Genomic DNA, 23,543 nt, shown 5'->3' with positions numbered 1-23,543 from the left:
AATATGTCTTTTAAATTTTAATTAGTAAAATTTGACCATTGTTAATCAATAGAGAGCATAATTTCCTCAAATTAACATTATTATATTTCCAATTACACGACTTACCATTTTCATCTTTTGTATTATAAATAAGAGATTAGATTTCTCTTACATGGTTATTGTCATTATCATTCTCATCTCTCTACCGAATCTTTTTTTGTTTTATGATTGAAAAACAAAATGAGTTTCTTCAACGCGATATTGACACTGATTTGTTTCAGCTTCACTATATTTTTTGTTGGATTCAGATTTCTCCTTAACGGTAATTTGACCTGGTTCTTTTTCTTTTGAATCTTTTGGTGTTTTTTCACAGTTAGAAATTCTTATTGAATATTTTACGTTGTTTGTGTTGGCTTGTATTCAAACTGATTTTGATATTTCTTCCTAATACAAGTGGCTTGTTTATATATAAAAAAAGTTTATATATAAAAAAAAGTTTTTAGTTAGAGTATTGATATTAAAAAAATTGTTAAATATGTTAAATGTTTAAATAAAATGGTTAAAAAATGAATGAAAATGTCAAATTAGAGAGAGTGAGCGTAATTCCAAAAAAAAACTGTTAAAAATCAATAGGGAACCAAGATTCCCGCCAAAGCAAATTTTTATGGATTTACACACTCAACATGTAGCTAACTAATTTTGATCGATTGTAACCAAAAAAAAAAAACTAATTTTGATCGATCTTCATACTTAGAACTCAACATGTCCGGAACATTGGATCGATTCGCCAGCCTTGTAAGCGCCCATTCTTTTGATTTGAAAGCTTCATGCGTCGTATTTAGGCTTTTTTGCGTTAATTCGTTGTCTGTATTTCTTGATTCTTAGGGTTATTCAATTGCCGGTTACTGGTGACTTCAATGATTCCTACTGTTTAAGGTCCCTGATAAAATTGGGACGATATTGTAAATTATGCGCCAAAATGATCTTTGATTAATCTGGCTTTTCATTTGCCACTTTTGGCAATCCTAGATACAATATTTAATCTAATTTTAGATTCTAAATTCAATGTTCCACCTCGAATTCAAGAGGGAAAAAATGGTTTCGAGTGATTCTGATGGCGTAATTGGTAATTGGTTTGCTACCATGTTGTGTAGGCTTTGAAGGTTCTACCAATGAAGAACGAAGGGAACCTAAATCAGATTTTGACATCTCACAGGAAGACAAGAAGACTGAGATTGGGAATTTAAAGAAGAAAGCCATGAAGGCATCGAAAAGAATTAGGCGTTCTGTACAAAAGAGAAAAACTAAATGCAGCACAATGGGAATTGCTGCAATCGAAGATGTTCGGGATGCTGAGGAGCTTCAAGCAGTAAGTAGATATGACACTGATATTATTGTTTGTTTGTATTCTATGGATGAGTAGTTTAGTAAGTAGATATTTGCGAAATTGAGAAGACTGGAAATTGTTAGGTCAATAAAATATACTGCTGAAGTGTTGATCTGATCTCTCTCTGAAATCAAACTCATTGGCAATATGATCGGATGTTGATGCAGGCTAGGGCGTTTGGTAAGGCAAGTGCTGCGCTGGATGCTTCTCAGAATATGATGAATATGTCCATGATTGTGGATGGTCGATGTATTATACAAGCGTCTGTTCAAGATCAACATACTTCAAGAGGTTAAAAAGTTCTTTTGTGCTGCTGAAATTACACTTTGCATATACTGGTTGTCATTACTGTCTGCTTTATTATGTGGAGAAAATCTGCTTTTTGTTCTGTGCAATCATAGAATTTTGATATTGGTAATGGTATTTCTGTTGTGAAAGCCAATTGGAGCTCTAATAAGTAAAGGAAAGAGTTACTAGCCTTAAGGTACAATGAAGCTTTGACAGGATGCTAACGTTCTGTTCATTTTCGATCACTTTGTCCAAGATAAACTTTTATCGTTATGTAGGGTGAATGTTATGGTATTAAAATGAAATATCTAACTAGGTGGAGAATAATAATTAGAATTGTTAGTCTCTTGGCATTGCACTTTCTTGTGGATTTCAATATTATCAACTGTTATTGCTATATCTTAATTCAGTACAAGTCTACAATCGTATTGAGTAGTTTTGATGAAATTAACTGCAGGTACACCTCTGGCATTTGTGGAAAAGCCTCTTCAAGGAATCCTTGTTCGTGTTTGGGCGCTGTTCAGCGCATTACTTGTAGCATTCTTTGCTTTCATCCGTTCTTCAATTTGGTTGAATAATGAAAACCCTGCCTCCGATTCTTCTCATGACGCTTCTGATCCAACTTTGGTACCAATACTCAAGGAGTTCCGTCCCCCTTGTGCTTCCCCAGAACTTACACAGGCAGACATTGCCTCATGTGCGTTGAAAAGGCTAGGTGATCTTGAACAGATTGTTGACATGCTACATATGAAGCCTCTTCAGATGCCTTGTGAGAAAGAGGAGTTGCTAAATGCTACTGTTAGTCGAGTTGATGCATTAGAAGCAGAGTTGACTATTACAAAAAAGGTGATTACTTCTCTATTTTCATACCCATGCCTGGTTTGTGTCTATCTGCTTATGCTTCTTCCCTTGCAGGCTTTACATGAAGTCTTAATAAGACAAGAAGAGCTTCTTGCATATATGGATAGACAAAAGGAAGCATGATATCAGGTGACTTGAAATCTCTTTTTTTTCCCTCAATTCTGGGACACAGATCAATGTTGAAAAAATTGTCCTTATTAATCAATTCAAATTGTCTTATCTCCATTGTAGAAAAAGAGATTTTCCTGGTGAAGAAGAGCTTTCTGTACAGGAGGAAACAGTACATAAACATTTTGGTGTTGGTATCTCAATAAAATGAATGAAAATTCATGGCTCTCAAGATGTATATAAGTTTGAGAATATGATTTTTATGATGAAACTCCCAGCACAAGAGAACATTAGGAAAGCTGCAGTTACTGAACTGAACACAGGCAGAAACTACCACTAATTACAGAGATATAGTCTCTATCCCTGCTTTTTGTACAAGCACAATCGACTACAAGAAAATTGTAAATATTAAAATGTTGAATGTTTGGGGTATATTTTTGTTGAAAACCATAGTACAATTTATGGGACTGTATTTATGATCTTATATATGACATCATAAAATTATATTCAATAGCAGGAAAATGTTCTGTTTCCAAGCCTTTCCTACTTCCCTATAGAACGCATTCCTTTCTATGAACAGATCAAGATCTTCAATCAACTCCTTCATCTCTGAATCCATTGCGACTTTGTCGAAATTTGCAAGATGATCAAAGTTAATTGACCCCCAATAATCAGTTCCTTTATAGTCAATTGTGTTAAAGCTTCAGTGTCCTTTTCTCCTCTCTTATAGTTTTAGCTTTGCAAAGAATGTAAAGTAAGTAAGAGCACAACACCATATCTCTATGCTTCTCCTGGGAATTTAGCTCATAGTATCTTATTGGATAAGTTGCTGATTATAACAATGGTTAATTTTAAATAAAACCTTATAGTTTAAAAAAAAAAAAAAAAATCAGATCGGTACCTTGTCGTTAGCAAAATTTTTATTTTTTAAGAATTAAATGATATTTTAAGCAACATTTTAGGTTTGAGATCATTTAGGTGTTTTTTTAAGAGAGAGAAATTTAATATTTAGAGAAAAATAAACTCTAAAAATGATGATTTTGAAAAATTAAAAATGCGGTTCTATAATAAATATGATACTAAACAACTTTAATTCTTAAAAAATTTCATTTTGAGGTCGTTATCGGTCAAATTTGGAAAAAAAAAAAAATTTGTTAACCATAGGTACCAATTTGCAAAAAAAAAAAAATATAAAACCGCATAACATGACATTTATTGGAAATTAACCCTTATAATAAAGTGGATATGCATATTAGGAAATTATACATGCAATTTGTTGGGCTTTAGGTCCGATTTGAATTTTTTTAAAAGCTCAAATTTTTTATCTTTGAAGAGAGTTAGAAGAGTAAGAGACTCACCTTGCTTAGAAAGCACTTTAGGGTGATATTCATAAAGCAGGTTCTCACACATTTGGGTGTGCTCTAAGAAGTATCCACTTTTGTGAAATAGTGGGAACCTACTTAATGTTTTACCACCACACATACCGCCGCCGGGTTGAGCCGGAGCAGGTTGGGTTGAGGTGGTAAGAAAACAACTTAGTCCATGACTCTGCCCATTATTCAGTTCGGTGATTTTGTGTTTTTTCTATTTTTGTTACAACAATTTTAAGACGTATCATTACCTTTGAGAAGCCTACTCTTCACTGAAGAAGCTATTGAGTTCTATTCCACCTCTTCTTCTTCTACATTTTTGTACACTCTTACAAATCTTCAATACACTGAGTTCTGTTTTTCGAATCATTTTTGTGTTCAGTTTTATTATTTTATAGTTATGAGCTCGATCAAACACACTTACAAATCTTCAATATGCTATTCACCTTTTGATCTATCCAAATTTCAAAATGTTTATAAAAAATTTAAACTGATAGTTAAGATTCGGGAATAATTTTTATTATTATTACTACCACACACCTCATACTAATGTCTCGTGAAATTGAAGGGTGTAGAAGACAAACTCATCTTACAATATGTTGAAATTTAATAAACAAACAGGGTTGTCATGATTTGACTCTCGACCATTTGGTTTAAGAGATTCTGATATCATGTCAAGAAACTAATTACATCAAAAATTCAAGCTAAAAATTCAAGCTAATAGTTAAGATCGAAGAATAATTTTTATTACTATATACGTACTTTTTGATAAATAAGAATCTCAATCAATGTAGATAGTAAAATAATAATTATGTTAAAACATAACGGAATATGGAATTATAGAACACTTAACAGAATTGTTTCATATTGATTAAGATTTTATTAATTTTAATAAATTAGAAATTAAAAGCAATATTTTAAATATACAAATGTACTAATAATATTTTAAATCCATTATCTTTCATCCTAGCAACTAAACACGCTGTAGAAAATGAATTTTTATATTAATTATCCGGTCTTTCATGTCACGTGTAGGAGTCCCAATTCATATTTGGACCTATGTATTATGACCGCGTTTAATAATTAAAATAGTGAAACCTTTTATAATATGTCATGGTAAAATATATATAGAATGTCCCCCATTTAACATGGAGAACCGGATGCTTCTAATAATTTCTCGTAAGAAAGTGTGAACATTGTGTAAAGTCATTTTTTAGGCTGAAGTCAAACTCAATTATGCAAATCCCCTTTTAAGATTATAAATTAATATTACTAAAACAATAATAGCCTCCATTGTGATTAATTTATGACCTATCTGGTTTACATGTTATTTGTTGTTACGGTTTATTGTTTGTTGTTGAAAAAAAATTGTTTCCCAAAAAGTACTTTTTTTTTTAATCAAAAAACAATGGATTAATGAGCCAAATCATGGCAAAATTGTAACAATGAATCAGAAACATAACTCGGTAATAAATTAAAAAAAGAAGGGCAAGTGGATAAACGAGAAGACTGTGCTAACACATGTGCCATCCCATTCGCTTGCCGTCGTATCCATTTGACTGAGTAAGAGTCATTTGATGTTAGGATCGATCGTATTTGAGTAATTCTATCCCCAAATTCAGAATCATCAATAGAACTAGAGTTTATTGCATCAATCACTTGTTTAGCATCAGATTCGAAGACCACATTCCTTATTCCATCAGCTTCTAGCCATTGCATAGCATGTAATAGAGCTTCAGCCTCACATTCTCGTATTGTCGGACAACATAACAAACCCGCACATCTCCCCATTACAAACTGTCCATTTGCATCTCGTACTGCTGCTCCCATCCATGCACGACCATCAGCGTTAAAGCATGCGGCATCAACACAACACGAGAGAAATCCTTCTGATGGCGGATGCCAAGCCGTGCAACCAGCAGATGAAATATTTTCTGCTACTGTATTTCTGATCCACTGTTCTCCCGTACGAGTCTGATTCCTCAAGGCATTTGCTTCTGACCAATCATTAAGTACTGTGCAAGCTTGAGCCACTATTTGATCTGATGTGCGAATCTCATATTGCCAAAGACGGGTATTTCTAGCCTGACATAAACTCCAGAGGTGCATCAAAAATGTTTTTACAATTTGTTCCGGTGCTGCTCTAATTATATTATGAAACCATGTTGTCAGGTTCTCAGCCACTGCCGCCTCCGCATTAATTCGTTCCAGAAGTCCCGCCTTCTGCCACACTCTTATAGCTCCTGCACATTCAATAAAAAGATGCCATCCATCCTCCCAAGGTTCATTACATATCACACAATTACTACATACCTGTAACCCACGAAATTGAAGATTCACACGCGTTGGGAGACAATTGCGTGCTAATTGCCAACCAAAATGCCGGACCTTTTGTGGAATTTCAGCATACCATAATTTTTTCCAGGCTCCCTGAACATGAAATCTTTCACCTGCTTCCATCGTTGTAGCCAACCGGTAAGCACTTTTCACTGTGTAGCGTCCCGAAGAATGAAATTTCCATATTAACCGATCCTCACTACTCAACGTACCAACAGCCAGTTTATGAATTTCTGTAATATCTCTATGCTCGAAAATTTCCTCCAACAGCTCTTCATCTCAATCCCTGGAATTATGGATAAACAAATCATTAACTTTCAAATACTCCAAACCTTCCACCATAGGGGTTCGTATATAGCCATCATCCTCATTACGTAACCATCTCTCACTCCACACATTTATTGATTGACCGTTTCCAATTTTCCATCTAATTCCTTCTCTAATGATTAGTTGAGAACTCCAGATACTTCGCCATATAAAACTTGGTGAATGCCCCAATGAGGCCCCCATAAAATCTCCTCTTGGATAATATTTAGCTTTGAAAACTTTACTAACAAGCGAAGATGGATTGGTAAATAACTGTCATCCCTGTTTTTCCAACATAGCAAGATTAAAGGCTATGAAATTTCGGAAACTCAGTCCTCCCATTAATTTTGGAGCACATAATCTGTCCCATGCCATCCAATTTAGTCCTCTCTCACCTGACTTTTTATTACCCCACCAAAACGAATTCAACATTCGTTGTAATTCCTCAGCCGTTGATATAGGGAGCAAGAATACACTCATGAAATAGATTGGGATGGCTTGCCCTGCTGCTTGAATAAGTGTAGCCTTACCAGCTTTTGATATTCCTTTCCCTCTCCAGCGTTGTAGCCGCTGCCATAATCTATCTCTGAAGTGTGCAAAGATTGCTCGTTTCGTTCTGCCCACCAAAGATGGAAGACCTAGATACCTTCCCGTATTCAACGGACTAGTAATACCCAAAATGCTAGAAATTCCCATAGTCAGGTCATTTGCCACATTTCTACTAAACATGATTCCAGATTTTTGACAATTTATAGCTTGCCCCGAAGCTAATTCATATGATCTGAGTAATTTTTTTAACACTCTAGCTTCAGATATGGTAGCCTAGCAAAATAAGAATGCATCATCAGCAAAGAGCAAATGTGAAATCGCCGGCGCCCCTCGCTTAACTCGGCACCCATGCAATAACCCCCTATTCTCAGCTGCCACCAATAATGACGTCAACCCTTCAACACACAGCAGAAATAAATACGGTGATAGTGGATCACCTTAGCGGAGCCCTCTTTTTGGACAAACAGGACCAACCAACTGATCATTTATTCTAACCATATATTGCACAGAAGATACACAATGCATTATCAAATTCACCCATTTATCTGCAAACCCCAACTTTAGCATCAATTCTCTTAGATAATTCCAATCCACCCTGTCATATGCTTTACTCATATCAACCTTTAGTGCCACATTACCTACTTTTTTAGCAACGTTATTGTTAATGCTATGAATAAGTTCAAATGCAATCAAAACGTTGTCATGAATAGTCCTCCCTTTAATAAAAGCAGATTGATTTTCAGAGATAATCCCAGGCAAAAGGATTTTCAATCTATTTGCTAAGACTTTGGAGAAAATTCTGAGTATAACATTACACAGTGCTATTGGACGAAGTTCAGTCATAATAACAGGATTCTCACACTTTGGAATGAGAGTAATGATAGTATTATTAAGCTCAGAGGGGAACATACCTTGATGAAACCATGTTGACCCAGCAGTGAAGATATCATCTCCAATTATGTCCCAAAATTTTTGATAAAATCCTGGATTAAATCCATCAGATCCTGGAGCCTTATCAGGATGCATATCAAATAAAGCTCTCTTGAATTCCTGTTTTGTAAGTGGTCGTAGTAATTGCTCATTGTCTCGATCAGTGATGCGTGGCTGCATCAAATCCACCACTTCACTCCATTCACTGTTACTGTCAGAGAAAACCGATTCAAAATACTGTATTGCAATCTGCCCCATCCCATCCTTATCATCAATCCAGTCTCCTGCATGATTCCTGAGCCCTGTTAAACTGTTCTGCTTCCGCCTTCCATTAGCAAAAGAATGATAAAACGAGTATTCAGATCTCCCTCCTGAAGCCATAAGACTTTTGCTCTCTGTTTCCAGTGGTCTTCCTCTTGAACCATAATTCTCACATACTCAGCTCGGGCCGACTCATACTCATCACTATTATTTGGACCTCCCAGATCACGTAGTTGTATTAACTTTGTTTTTAATTGTTCAATTTTCTGACGAAAGTTGACATCACTACTTCTGCTCCATCTCATAAGCACCTCTGCCACATGCGCTAACCGCGAACTCAGTACCATTCGCCTATCTGATCCCCATGCCTCCTTAATCACATTCCAAATCTCCTCATCCCTTAGCCATCGTTGCTCGAATCTGAACTGTTTTTGCTTTAGAACAGTTAAATCGGTTGATGTATGTAAGATTATTGGGGAGTGATCTGAAGTGGGAGCAATAGAATTAACACAAAAATTACCAGGAAAACGCCTCCCCCACGCTTCTGTACAAAGGCTTCGATCAAGCTTCTCTTGAACTTCATTTGGTTTACCTCTGTGTCGTACCCATGTATATAGATATCCTTGTAATGGAATATTAGTAAGGTCACAATCAGTAAGTGTATCTCTAAATCCCTTATAACACCACTCAGGATGCTCATTTATCCCCTTTTTATCACTATGAACAAGTAGATCATTAAAATCTCCCAAAATAGACCATGGGAGAGGAGAGGCGGCAGCAAGGCTCCTTAGTAAATCCCAAGAAGTCCTTCGTCTAGCTCTCTCCGGATACCCATAAAAACCAGTAAGACGCCAGTCTCCTTCCCTAGGATCATTTACAGTCAAATCAATGTAATTTGATGAAAATGATCTTAAGGAGCACATACTGGCCTTTCTCCAAAAATCACATATTCCTCCACTTCTCCCAATCCTATCAACAACAAAACATCCTTCAAAACCAATGTGTACCCTGATAGCTTCAATGCGAGATTGACAAACCAGAGTTTCATACAAGAAAATAACATCAGGCCTATGAGCTTTGATGAGCTCACACAGAATGGGACTGCTCTAGTGTTGCCCAGACCTTGGCAGTTCCAACTAAAGATTTTCATTGCTCTGGGCAGACCATTTGGCCTGCCTTTCCTGTTTGCTGCTTAGCTTTGTTCTGAAACTTCGCGTTTCTCTGTTCTTGCTCGCAAGCTTTATTATCATTATCCTTTTCCTGGTCATCAACTTCCATAGTTTGAATGGTTACCTCTTGTATAGTCTCAATTGGTTTTGGTTGAAATGCAACAAGTTCGCCCCTTCGTCTTTTCCTTTCCTCTCCTACTTAAGAGATTAACTGGAGGGATTTCCACATCCTCCTGATCATAAAAGCTTACACCAAAGTTCTTTGATAGATGTCGTAGATTATGTCTATGGGTTGGTTCCTTCCGCTGTCCCGCTGTACTACTACCAGCATTTCTGTTTGAGCCCTATACCATATTTCCATCGGGTCTAGCCTCTTCCTTCAGCCATCTTTCTCCTCCCATGACACTAGCACGGCGTAAAGGAGCCTTTATAGAAGCATCCCACCCCCTCACTAAGTCCTCTTCCTTGCTACGAAAAAAGATCTCACAATGTCTATCCAAATGTCCAATTAGACCACATATAAAACATAAAATTGGTAATTTTTCATATTTAAAAACACAGTTCAACCAATCACCTCCTGCCATTCTTACTTTTTTCCTTTTTGTAATGGTTGTCTGATATCCACGCTAACTCGCACACGGAGATAACTATGCTCATTTATCCATTTCGCTTTTGAGTCCATAGATACATAAGACCCAATGAAATTTCCTAATGCATGTGCCACTGTCTCAGTAAACAAATTCTGTGTAAGACCATGAATCTGTATCCAAAAGTTTGTATGTGTCAATTGTACCGCAGATGGATCTTCCCCCTCTTTCAGAGTATACAAAATTAACAATTGATTACCAAAAGTCCAAGGACCATTTTCACTAACCCATTTCAGATCATACGGATGATAAAACCTAAACAAAATCAAATTTCCCCCAATTTCAGAAATCGTTAAACCCTTGCCCGGTCTCCATATACTAGCCATTCGATGTTTGAAAATTTCAAAATTAAAATTTTTATTCGTCACAAGTGATCCAACCAGACACCACTTATAATCAATCTTTTCTCCTCCGGTGTTTGTCGCCTCAAACTCAAATCCATCTTCAACAATCTTCAATTGCTGAAACTGGTCTTCCATTATCTTTTTCTAAATTGAAATTTCTGAAACAGCAGTATATCACACAACCAAACAAAAACCAATCAACATAAAACAACTCTCTCAATATGAGTAAACAGCAACAATTTAGACAACTCTCAAAAGGAGTAGGCTCTCAACAGGAGCATTTTAGCAAAAACAGAAGATTTTCTGATCAAAACGAAGTCAGGCGGCAGCGGAAACTCATCAAAAAATTCCAGATCGGCGGCAATGGAACCTCGGCTTTTCTTCTGCTATGTCAAAACGCTAAGGCAGGTGGCTGAACCCTCTTCTGGATCGATCACAAAGCCAACGACGGTGGAAACCCATCAGAAACTCCTAGATCGTCGACGGCGGAACCACTGCTTTATTTTTTATATCAAAACACGAAGGAAGGCGGCGGATCTCCCTTCTAATTCGATCATGAAGACAAGCGGTGGTGGAAACCCACCAGGAGATTCCAGATCGGCGGCGGCGGCGGCAACAGCTTTCCTCCTTCTTTGTCAAACTCGAAGACGACGGAACCCTAGCAGAGCGAGAGAAGGAGGATCGCGAAGGAGGATCATGAAGACAAGCAGCGGTTGAATCCCATCAGGAGATTTCAGATCGGCGGCGGCGGCGGCAACAAGTTCTCAGGCGGCGGAACCCTAGACTCACGAAGAAGGAGAATCGCGAAAAGGGAGAGAGAGCTATGAGCTTCAAGCTTTTAAAATTCTAAATATTATTTTTGTTTCCCAAAAAGTATAAAGACCCCACTTTTATATAAAAAAAAAAAAACTACTTCTCACATACAAAAAGCATACATAAATTATCTAACAAAACACCTAAAATATTTTCTTTTAAAGTTAGAAAACAAATAGAAGAGGAAAAATGAGTAACTAAACACCCCTTAGTCATCTAGCCCAAATTTCTTTTGTTTGAAATGTTTTGCCAAAACTATATTTCCCTTTTTTTTTTTAATAAGGGTAAAACTATATTTTCAGCCTTGCATTTATTTACATTTTATTTAAGGAGTACTGTATTACGATAGGAAATCTAACTAAATCATTTCAATTATTGGTCTCAACTCCACATCAAATACTTTTTATTTTTTCTATACAAAAAAAGACTTTAATATTTAATTTTAATTTTTTCAAAATCAAATATCTATCCTGTTTGTAAATTTTTGAAAACTCACCAGTCAATGCTGAATTATTTAATAGCATAAAAGACCAAGCAAAGTCAAGTCGAAGTACGTAAAGTTATTGAAGAAATAAAGGATATATAAAAATAAAATACATAGCAAAAATAATCGCCAAATACGTGGCATTTTAGGAATTAGAGAAAATTCAATCGCCAAATAACAGCACAAAGTCATAAAAATTCAGCAGTTACCAGTTACCTACCTTCCTTGTCTTCACCAGGTCATTGTCTTCTCCGGACCAAAACCCTTAGCCCCCTTCCTTTTCTGTCTCCGAAAATGTCTGAAGGTGGCATGACTCTTCTAGATGGAACAGACCTCAGATCGCTCCATCTTTCCTTACCGGATTCCACCGTCACTCTCACCGGAGCTGAGCTTCTCGATTTCGTTGAATCCAAAGCCTCAGAGTCCCTCTTTGGTCTCTCATTGCCTCACCATCTCAAATCCTCCGCTCTCCTCCGCCTCAATCTCGCCGATGACCTTACTTTCCGGCGTCAACAGCTTACCAGAGAAGCTGCTGTTAATATACTTGATCAATATGTTACTGCTATTGCTGATGAACTTAATGGTACGACATTTACACTTATTTGAGGATCAATTTGTTTACATTTTGAGATTTTGATGCGATGTTGTTTTTTGATTGTTGTGTTTTAGAAAATCCGTTGGTTGTTTCGGTTTTGAATGGGAATACTCTGCGCCTATTTTTGGAGGATGAAGATGATTTTGCTATGTTGGCTGAGAATTTATTCACTGATTTGGATGTAAAGGATAAAGGGAAGATCAGCAAGAGTGAGGTAAGGAATGCGCTTCTTCATATGGGAGTTGAAATGGGTATACCTCCTCTTCAAGGTTCGGTTTCTTTCCCATTTTGATTTTTGTTATCTGATTTTGTTGGATCCTGCAGTATTTGTACTTGAAAACTAGTGAAAACTATGAAAACGGATGAAACGTAGTTGAAATTCAATGTCAATGTGTTTGGTTTGTTCATGGAAGACAGGATTAGCAGCTATGTAGATGGCTGATTGATTATCACATAAGATAGGGATAGGAAATTTGACATCAATCTGAAGTTCCTTTAGAAGATAGCTTAGCCATTTTAATTCTCATATTGTTGTTGCCATAGTCTCAAAAATGGTAACCATGCTTGTATCCTATGACCAATTAAGGTTGGCTTGAGGAGAACGGGGCCTCAATTTAAGTTAGAGATCTTGAGTTCGACTCCTAGTGTACACGACAGATTTTAATTGGGAGAGACGCTACTACAGGTGCATGACCAACCTTGAACCAGCTAATCAGATTGGCTTATAACATTGCCTATGCTTAATGATATCAGTCATGTGCATATTGAGAAATTGCCAAAGGTTTGGTTCTTGTTTTGGTTTTTCAACTATTGCTTCTGGCTTTTTTCGATTGGCTGTATTGTGTTCGAAGTTTGACTTTCAAGGGATTTGATTTATGAATCCTCCTACTGAGGAGTCTAAAAGTGTATAATTGTAGTGTAAATGCCAATTTTTGTGCTTACTAAGAACTGCTATTCCTTGAAAGTTAATGGATGAATGTGATATGTGATTGAACAGAACTCCCTATGTTGAATGACATCTTGAAGAAGCATGGTGCTGAAGGAGAAGAAGAATTGGGCCAAGCACAATTTGCTGAACTACTCCAGCCTATTCTAGAAGAGATTGCAGATACTTTGGCCAAAAAACATATTGTCGTTGTTCAAAACATTAAAATAGTTAATGGTTCTAAGCTAAGAAAGGTAAGCCATTGCGAGTTCCTCGTCAGATTAACCATAATAGAGTCTTTGCACTTCTTTATGCAACTGTTCAATAATGTTCACCTTTTCTGCATTGGCAAAAGCTAAAAAGTTTAGCTCATGTACATGACACGACTTGTTTTGCATCTGCACTTTAATCTGAGCACATTTGGACCTCTTTATGTCAATTTTCATAAAATCTCATCATTAATAGAAAATTTGATTCTTGATAGATGTTTCCACTTTCCATTCGCAATATACGATAGAGATAGAGAACGGAATAATTGGAATGAAGGATACTTATAGGACACGTGGTTTGGGGGCTTGTGAGAGTGAGTAACAAGAGAGAGAATCAATCTTAGTGTATATATATATATATATATATAGGTGCGAGCCTTGGCGCAACGGTAAAACGTTGTTGCCGTGTGACCTGAGGTCACGGGTTCGAGTCTTAGGAGCGGCCTCTTGCCAATTAAATTGGCAAGGGAAGGCTTGCCCCCAATACACCCTTGTGGTGGGACCCCTCCCCGGACCCTCGCTCAGCGGGGACGCGTAATGCGACCGGGCCGCCCTTTTTTTTTTTTATATAGGTGTGTTGTGAGAAGGAAATGGCTAATGAGAATTATGTTGTTTGGCTCTCTTTTGAGTTAGGCTCCTCTCTGAAGTGGAGAGCGAAGTGTTCTTCCTGGGAGCTGTGAGTTCGTGCTCAATAATTCTTTATTTCTCATTTGCTTTCATTTCAGAGTAATACGTTCTCTTATCTAAGATCCTTTTTAGTTATCAAAGAATTCTTCAATCAAACAGTCTTTTCACTAAATCTTTTTGGTTGTTTCATCTATTTCTCTATATTTTTTCCTGTTTCTATCAGTATACTGCACACATTGTTACACAATTGAAGAAAATAGTCTGTTAAGAGTTGAATTTATTTGTCAGTGATCAAATTTTACAAAAAAAATAGAGGTATAAATATACTGAAATTGAATTTCTTTGAACTAAGAGACAAATTATGCCAAGTACGAAATGTCACATATTAGTTTTTCCTTTCTGCAATTGATCTTATGAAAATTAACTAAGACACTGCTCATTCTGTTGTTCCTTCCTTGACACTTTGTCTTTATTTAATGTGAAAAATTCAGGCTTTGAAAATATGTTATTGAGGGATGTTCATGAATTTTTCATACATTAAGAAGTCTGCAAATAATGTAACATTTTGGCAATTTCCAAGGCATAAATAATAACTACATCTAAAGTATCAAACTACCCACTTATGCCTCTTTCATTTGTTTAGGCACAATGTGGTTCAGTTGCTTAAACCATTGGCCATTTAAGTGTTTCATTTAGCAATGAAAAAGTAAATTATAATGTGCTCCTGAATGCTTGTTCTACAATCTGCTGACTCCAGCTGGTAATAGAGTCCATTTCAATCCAATCACATTGTTTTAAATGCTCTGACCAATTAAAACTTGGATTGCTTAGTATAGCAATTAGGAGAGCTTATTTTTTTTATTTGGCTGAGAATGAACTTTGACATGACATTTGGATAGTTACTGTAACTTTAAGCATCGTCTAACAACTAGTTATTCATCAAAGCACATATTGTTGTACCATGTAAAAAATCTTCTAATCTTTTAACAGGTATTGAGTGATGAGAAGCAACTGAACAAAGTTGCAGAGAAGATGTTGCAAGAAAAACGTAGCAACAAAGATGACGAGAACAATATGAAAACAATCCGGAGTTTCCTAGAGGAAAACGGAAATGAGTTGGGTTTGCCACCATCCGAAGCCAACGAAACAGTTCTTAGTCTTTATGATTCAGTTTTTGCTGATATAGAGATTGCAAAATTTGCTGCGGAATCTGAGAGTGAGTTAAGGGAACTTGTGAAGGAAACACTTGAGAAATTTGCAGAGCAGCTTGAGGCCAATCCAGTCTACTGTGATATTGACATTTGACTCGTGGAATTGTGCATCTAGCAGAAGTGATATTATTTTTGTGCAGCATTATATTAGCACTCGCTTGTTTCGATATTATTCATATGTATTTCGATTAGAAGTTCTAAAAGGATAACTCTGAATACTTTTTGGTTCTTCTGTACTGATGATCTATTATGTTTGAGAAAGATTTTGATACAGAAAATATACAAAAATCATTTTATTCTTATCATGTGCAGAGAGCATTTTCTTCAGCATAAGGTGTTTCTGTTTAAAGGTTAGTTATACTACACAACTGCTTATCACAAAGCTAGAGGTTATTATCATTTTAGAAAGGTGAACAGAAGAGGGACCACCTTGAAAAAACAAATCTGCCCCAAAAATGATAGATGTGGGGCTGTTCAGGCAAATTGCTTAATGTTGTCGTTTTATCAGAGAGCCTGGTCCTCCCTCAACTTGATGTTAATTCAATTAGGAATTATTTTGGACATAATATGCCTCCACGTTTACTTGATGGGTTCCCCATGTTTATCACCTAATTTAGCCCTTCTAAATAAGCCACGTCCGTACTAATGTGAACCACTGACTTCTGTATGTTCCAAGTCCTAAGCCATCCATGACCCGGCTCTTACCATGGACCTGGCTCTCACCTAGGGGTTGGGACTCACGAGGAGGAGGTTTGAGCATTCACTAGTCGTCAAAAAAAACTCCATTGAATCCGTATGTTAGTAAGTAGTCCACATCATTTTTCAACAGTAATCAGGTTCCAGACAATTAAGAGGCATCAAGGGCGTCAAAGCACCTCATTCCAAAAAGAATAGTAACTTTTATACCACTACAATTTCGTACCTAGAATATATCTAAAGAATATCCTGTGTGAAAATGGAAAATGAGAACCAGAATTTAGATAAAAGATTAATTAATGGAATTGAATATGGGTTTAGATTCGAATCCAAATATTGAAAGTAACACTACATTGGCTGCATCAAAGACCACAAGAGGGGTGAGTGGGTGAGTGGGGTTGCTGCCCCAATTGCTTTATTCAAAAGATTATTTATTTATATCTGGAACATCCAATTGAACTTTTAAATCCTGGCAAATAGGAAAGCAAAAAGCTAGACTTAAATTAAGAAATCACAATGATATTTTATTCTTAAATTAGGATCCTTGCTGCATCCATAACATTTGGATTGCTAACTGCTGTGCTTACCTCTAAAGATACATCACAAAATACAACATTGATGCGAACAAAATGGCTAACCATTGCAATACAATTTCAAGGAAGTAGATTTCAAGAAAACTGATCAATAATGTAGAAACATAATACATACTGGAAACAAGTCGAGCTGCGTTGTTTACCTCCTTATAACTCCACAAACATAGTAAATAGGAATTGGAAATCATAGGCATTATCACATAGAAATATCTTTAGCTTTCTTCATTCTTTGCCGTCTGCTGCACGAAGAGAGCCCAATTGAACTGGTGCTTGAGTTCCTACCACTTTAGATGATCCGTAAACGGACAAGTCCATTCCTTGGTTCTTCTCTTTCTCAATCTGTTCTTTGATCCAGAAGTATGTAATTCTCAGTCCATCCTGCAAGATAACACATGGATTCATTGGTAAATAACGTTGCTGCGGATTTCATTTCTAGAGTGTTTCTAGATGAAATTCAAATAGGTACCTTTAGCCTCATATTTGGAGCCCAGCCAAGCTTCTCTTTAATTAGAGTGTTGTCTGAGTTACGTCCACGAACACCTTCCGGACCAGGAATGTGCTGGATGGGTAGCTTCCTATCCTCAAAGCTGAGAACAATCTCAGCCATCTCATTCATGCTAACCATTTCATCACTTCCAATGTTCACTGGCTCTCTGAAGTCTGATTTCGTCAATCTAAAGCATACAATTTTAATTAAACTCAAGATCAATTGAAAACAAGTGATTCAACAGTGTTCGAGGGAAACAACATCGGATAATATTTGTAGAAATAAAAGATAAAGTGCTTACCTAAGCACACCTTCCACGCATTCATCAATAAAGGTGAAGGACCGAGTTTGAAGCCCATCTCCCCACATCTCAAATTTATCAACCGCCGTGAGAGCCTTTCTGCAAAAAGCAGCAGGTGCCTTCTCCCTGCCACCTATCATAATTGAGTACAAAAAGCACAATATAAGTTTAACCAATGAAGCAGGCAAATAATCACCCATATTCACCTACAATTAAACAATAAAGAACACACCTTTCCATGTTCCAAAAGGACCATATATGTTATGGAACCTTCCAACACGACATTCAATTCCAAAGTCCTTGGTATAATGTTTACACAACTCCTCAGTAGCAAGTTTCTCCAAACCATAAGCATCTTGTGGCTAAAAGTAAAATTGAGGAGAAATCCATTAATTACCATAGTAATTTATCGGTTAAAATCATGTAATTTGTACAGTTATTAATCATTAAAGGGTGACCAACCTCAGCAGGCCAGGCATCCGCCTCCTTCAAGCTCACGTTCGTTGTCTCCAGCTGCTTGAATTCAGGGTAAATACAAGCACTAGAGGCATAGAAAAACCTGCAAAAACAAAGCACATCAGAAATTCCAAAACCATAAGAAAATCCGATTTTCCATCTTAGTTAGAAACTTCTAACTAATCAAGAACTAAATACACTCAATCCACAATTTACCTCTTGACTCCAGTGATCCTAGAGGCCTCAAGCATATTGAAGCTGATCATTGTGTTGTTATACATAATAACAGAGTGGTTAGACTGGATGAACCCCATCCCACCCATATCAGCTGCAAGGTTAAACACATGGTCTACATCCTTCGTAACCTTCAAGCAATTATCCATGACCCTAAGATCCGCAAGATGGAATTCATGACAAAACATATCTTCAGTCATGTGTTCATTCTTCTTCCAGTCAGAAGCAATAATATAATGACCCTCAGTCTTCAAACGTCGAGCGATGTGAGAGGCAATAAAACCACCAGCCCCAGTAATTGAAATTCGGAGCTTCTCAGATGGCCAGTAAGGTTCTCTCTCAAGGCTCTCATAGGTGTAAGCCCCATAGCTGGTTGCATCAGAGCTTCCCATACTGCATAAATTGAATTGATGACAGTTAACACAACAAGCAAACCATCATATCACCCATGTGTTCAAACCATTGTATTCTGAGCTTCAAAAGTTACTCAATTGAATGATTCACATAACCAAAACTTCCACAAACAGATTTTGAAATTAATGACCTCAGTTCAAGCAAAAGCCAAATAACTAAATCGCACTACCTAAATACCAAACCTAGTACTGAAAAATCCAGTCTTTAGTATTCATTTCCGAGATCCTAATCCTCGCTGTTAAACCCAGCCGACATGAAAAATCATAACCAAATTAAAGCAAGCGAAAAGGAGAAAGTAAGAAAAGGACGATAAGGTATCTGAGTCAAATATACTGCAAAAATAGTGACCTTTGAAATTTGGTACTGAAGAATAGAAAAGAATACAGCAAATATAACAGCCATGTCAATTAATTCACCAATGACAGAAAAGTTAGGTCAGAAAGTCGTATGAATGATAAGAATTACATAGTAATAGTGAGAACAAAGTGTAAAATGCATGACCACGAATAACAATCACGAAAAAAAAACCCCATAAAAACATAGAATCCAAGAAGGTTAAAACAAAAGCCATTATACATTTCTAGCCCTAAAACAGAATCGTAAAAGGAAAAGAAAGCAGAAAAAAAGGAAGTAAGAAATCCCAGAAGGAAAATGGAGTAGCAGGGGGGTAAAAAACATAAAAAGATCTGTACCTGTTAAGTAATGAAATTGGTGCTTGAAACTACAGTAGCGGAGAGGATAATGTAAACGATTGAAAAGGAGAAAGATTTGGAGAGAGAGAGAAAGGAAGGCGAAGGGGGCGAATGAGAAGGTCAGACTGGAATTGCCATTTTATAGACAGAGACGATAGAGAGGGAGATAGGGGACAAACAAGGCCGCTTATTTTCTTGAGGAAATTCATTTTCCTGGATCCACGGATACTATGGATCAAGGCCATAAACCTCTTAAACTTGTATGTTTTTTTCTGTAAATAATTCGGTTTGAGATTCGTCGGCTATACAGTCACGATTCGGAGATTTAGTTTAAGCAACTAAATTTTTTTTATGTATTAAATTCGAGATTTAATTTAAGCAACTAGATATTCTTTTTTCTTAAATTAGTTTTAATAAAAAGAAATAAACTCGTGTTGAATGTACGTACATGGTAAATTTTAGTTAAAAGAAAAATTTATTAAAAAGTGTTTATGGAATTGAGGAATGACTAATTATTGAAAGGAAAAATAAAAGGACAGAGGGATTTGTTTAGTTAGAAAAATTAGTGTTGGATACAATAATTGAAAACAACTTCCATACCTAATGATTTTTGTAGGTTTTGAAAATTAATATATTAATGAAATCATAATCATAATAATTAATAAAATCAGAAAAAGATACGAGAGCATCCTCATATCATGGAATCTTTCGCTAAATAATTTTGTAAAAAAATGGCAAAACAATAAAAGAAGATTTTCATTATAATAATCTTTGATGATGGCTTTTCAATTAAGTATCTCAACTACTAATCATAATCGGTGGCGAATACGAGATTGATCAGTTGAGTACCCGATTTTATACATGCGTGTATAAAAAAAAAAAATTTGCTAAACCGAACTTGTTTAGAAAAAATCATATATATACGTGTTATAATCCGAGTGGTCAAGAACCAATTTTTAAGTACCAGTATAAAATTTCTCAAAATTAAGCTACATTGTGTTTAAGATCCTTAATATGTAAAAGAATTATGTCTAATAGAAAAAATGGGATTTAGAGATGGTCTAATAGGCCAAAAAGATTTAGAAATTTAGATTTAAGAAAATGTTAACATGTCAAAAAATAAATTTGGATTTACGGAGGACCTAACAAGTAAAAAAAAAATTAGAAATTTGGATTTAGAGAAGGCCTAGTGATATCAGGATATCCTTAAATGTGTTCAATTGATACTTCCAATGACCTGAAAGAGAAAAAAATGGCCAGACAGGGGGCGATGACCGACGAACCCTCTCTAATGCTTAAATCAGTATGTGGGATACGTAATTTAGGAAGAATACGTAATTTAGGAAGAATGTAATAGTATTCTAGTATTTAGAATTGTATATGTCATACCTAACCCAAAACGGCATCGGGTATGAATGGAAAATAGGAAAACGAACGCCTATCGGTCTAAAACACGAATCTATTTTCTAATAGATAAAAATTTATTGGCTTGGACTTGATAATTCTATCAAGCTTCCTACGTATCCCGAATGTCTTTGAATCTTTAAATCGGGAATCAAAGCCACGTAGTTCTACCTAATTTAGGTAGTTCTCTTAATTAGGTAGTTCTCTTAACTTATGAACTCATTTTAACTTATTGACACATTGATTGATTCGCTAATAACTTAATTGTAAATTTCACTTTATTATTATATAATTTAATATATATAAATCACTTTATCAAAACGAATCAAATCGAACAACGTTTTATCAAAACGAATCAAATCGAACAATGTTTTATCAAAACGAATCAAATCGAGAACGTTTTATCAAAACGAATCAAATCGAACAACGTTTTATCAAAACGAATCAAATCGAACAAACCGCTTTAACAAACCAACTCATAATCAAATAAATCGTAAAACATTATAATTCAAATCATCAAACATTATCAAAACGTAATACAAAATTTGAGTGTGTGTCCATCCTCGAATTCCACCCGTGTAGCTTATCATAACATCAATCATATCAATAATCGAGATATCTCATTCATATCTCGCCTTGCCTAACGTTAGGACTACCAGCCGTGCACTCTGGCCATACCGCCCTTAGGTATGGTCTTACCATTACAACCCCTACCCCGGGTAATCCTAGATGGACAAAACCATTTTATCTTTCTTTCAAAAAAAATCACAACAAAATCACAACGTAAAAATCAGATTTGGACTTCAATCCAAATCACAAAAATATCAACAACAACCGAATCAGCTTTCTCAATCTAAAAACAATTCGTATAATATTGTCAAATTCATTTTCTCGACCCAATTTTCAAAATACCACGATAATAAATAATTATTCTTAAAATCAAAAGTATATAAATATTTTAAATAATATATTTTAAACATTTTTTTAATAAAACGTATTCAAAGCCACTTAAATAATTTAGAACCGAAACTTATTTTGATTTGTCACCAAAACAACTATTTAGTTCGAATATACCGTTAGACTCGTTATATTATCATAAGTCTATTTATATTCGAATTATTGTACAAATTCTATAGTCGACACTATACCGACTCTACATGGAAAATATCCATATTAGTCCTTCTATTTTCAAGATATTTTAATTCTAACTATTAAAGTTGCTTAAAATATTTTAAATAAAATAACCGAAATATTCTTATTGAATTATTTTCGGTCACTGAGATAGTAATTTTAAACCGACGTAGTTAATTTGGACCGATTATATTTTTAAACTCGTTACGCTGCTAAAAGTCCATTAATACCAATTTTATCTTCAAACTCTTAATTTTCTCAATATTTAAAGATTTAATTTTTTTAACAGTTTAATAATTGTCCAACGTCAATTCCTTTTGCGACTTCCTTTTGTGACTGACTCCTCTAAAGAATCGTCTATTTTAATATAAATGCCTAACTAAAATCCTATTTAAAAGAAGTTAATATTAAATATTAACTCTTGTAGACTGTTAAGAACGACTGTCTAGCACCGCAAACATTGCACCGCTAATCTATTTGGTACCGCTAATTTGCTCGTAGAAAGCCATTTTCTAATACACAATCTTTATTGTTCTTGTCTTTTAAAAATTATAAAACTAAAATTAAATCTCCATATGCTTATACTAAATCCATTTGATAAATCATTTTGCTAATCAATAAAACATTTCATCATAAAAAAAACATTTCAAATTATTTAAAATCATTCCACAAAAACGTTTTTCCAGAAAACTCTTCTTTTTATATGTTCCCCTTATTTCCCTCCCCAAAACCATATATATATACTATATGAAATTACACATGGCATAATTTATTAACAAATATTTACACACGTCCTAACATATCATAATCATCTTACACATGTCCTAAATATGATTTTATTCTTTTACATGTGTACTCTATATTAAACTTGACATTTTGTAAGCCATTAATATGCATATATAGTAGTATCTCATATATTATAATAGTAAATCATTTGTACCATTCGTTTTTTTTTTATATAAGAATATAAAATTTAATTGTAAAAATATAAATTATATTCTGAATTTGAAATTGGAAGAATATTAATTTTAGTATACTTAATTTATAATTTTTATAAAACTTACACCAAACTTTTAATTTACACCTTAAAACATTAAATTGAACTCAATAATATACTTAAATTCATAATTAATTAACTCTAAAATCTATATCGAAAATTTTTAGACACGGTCGTTACAGTGTATCTGTCTTCTTGAACTTGACGCTATTTATAGACATTTAAGTTTGTGCTTGGATACACGTGTCACCATTAGATTGGTTCGGAAGCTAAATTTCCCGCAATGAGTGACTTTGGCGTGTATCTTGAGATCCAAGGTCTTTTCCTCCTTATTACTTTCGGAAAAGCCCTTTGAATCATGGGCGGGTTGACCAATGACACGAGATAATGGGTTTTGACTTACTTCCTTAAGGTCATTCTATATTTCGTACCATGCCAAAAAAATTAAAATTTTGGATTTACAAATGGTCTAACAAGACCTGAGCTAATATTGAGGTTCTAATTCAGCACCCCGTCAAAATTTCCTGGAGACAGGGAGAGCGGAACCACCACAATCTCAAATTTTATGGAGACAGTGGGACCGAAACTACCCCTGATCATGGTGGCCGGAGGGACCCGGACCCCTATATCCGCCCCTGCTCATAATTTCTATTAATTTTGTATAAAATATATATTTTT

General features: G+C 35.4%; 2 protein-coding genes across 2 annotated transcripts; one reads left to right on the top strand and one right to left on the bottom strand.

The window, feature by feature from the left end:
- Positions 1–12,012: 12,012 nt before the first annotated feature.
- LOC136206804 (uncharacterized) lies at positions 12,013–15,760 on the top strand. The gene is made up of 4 exons (XM_065997979.1): positions 12,013–12,416; positions 12,503–12,697; positions 13,426–13,607; positions 15,240–15,760. Exons 1-4 carry the CDS (start codon positions 12,128–12,130, stop codon positions 15,552–15,554), a joined length of 981 nt encoding a protein of 326 aa, XP_065854051.1. The 5' UTR covers positions 12,013–12,127; the 3' UTR covers positions 15,555–15,760.
- Positions 15,761–16,659: 899 nt separating this feature from the next.
- LOC136206096 (GDP-mannose 3,5-epimerase) lies at positions 16,660–19,499 on the bottom strand. The gene is made up of 7 exons (XM_065997019.1): positions 19,334–19,499; positions 18,210–18,620; positions 18,000–18,096; positions 17,770–17,899; positions 17,538–17,670; positions 17,216–17,423; positions 16,660–17,127 (listed from the first exon to the last, which is right to left on the bottom strand). The coding sequence occupies exons 2-7, from the start codon at positions 18,617–18,619 to the stop codon at positions 16,972–16,974; spliced, it is 1,134 nt and encodes a 377-aa protein (XP_065853091.1). The 5' UTR covers position 18,620; positions 19,334–19,499; the 3' UTR covers positions 16,660–16,971.
- Between the last annotated feature and the right edge of the window lie 4,044 nt (positions 19,500–23,543).

The sequence above is a fragment of the Euphorbia lathyris genome, chromosome 9, assembly GCF_963576675.1.
Source record: "Euphorbia lathyris chromosome 9, ddEupLath1.1, whole genome shotgun sequence".
Lineage (NCBI taxonomy): Eukaryota > Viridiplantae > Streptophyta > Magnoliopsida > Malpighiales > Euphorbiaceae > Euphorbia > Euphorbia lathyris.
This window is presented reverse-complemented; position numbering and strand designations above follow the sequence as displayed.

Excerpts from the sequence above, each read along its gene's own strand:
- LOC136206804 (XM_065997979.1), top strand. The coding sequence starts at position 12,128 with ATGTCTGAAGGTGGCATGACTCTTCTAGATGGAACAGACCTCAGATCG. Across the intron at positions 12,417-12,502 it reads TATTGCTGATGAACTTAATG|AAAATCCGTTGGTTGTTTCG; the intron begins GTACGACATTTA and ends GTTGTGTTTTAG. Across the intron at positions 12,698-13,425 it reads GGGTATACCTCCTCTTCAAG|AACTCCCTATGTTGAATGAC; the intron begins GTTCGGTTTCTT and ends GTGATTGAACAG.
- LOC136206096 (XM_065997019.1), bottom strand. The coding sequence starts at position 18,619 with ATGGGAAGCTCTGATGCAACCAGCTATGGGGCTTACACCTATGAGAGC. Across the intron at positions 17,671-17,769 it reads TCCTTTTGGAACATGGAAAG|GTGGCAGGGAGAAGGCACCT; the intron begins GTGTGTTCTTTA and ends CAATTATGATAG. Across the intron at positions 17,424-17,537 it reads TGCGTGGAAGGTGTGCTTAG|ATTGACGAAATCAGACTTCA; the intron begins GTAAGCACTTTA and ends TGTATGCTTTAG.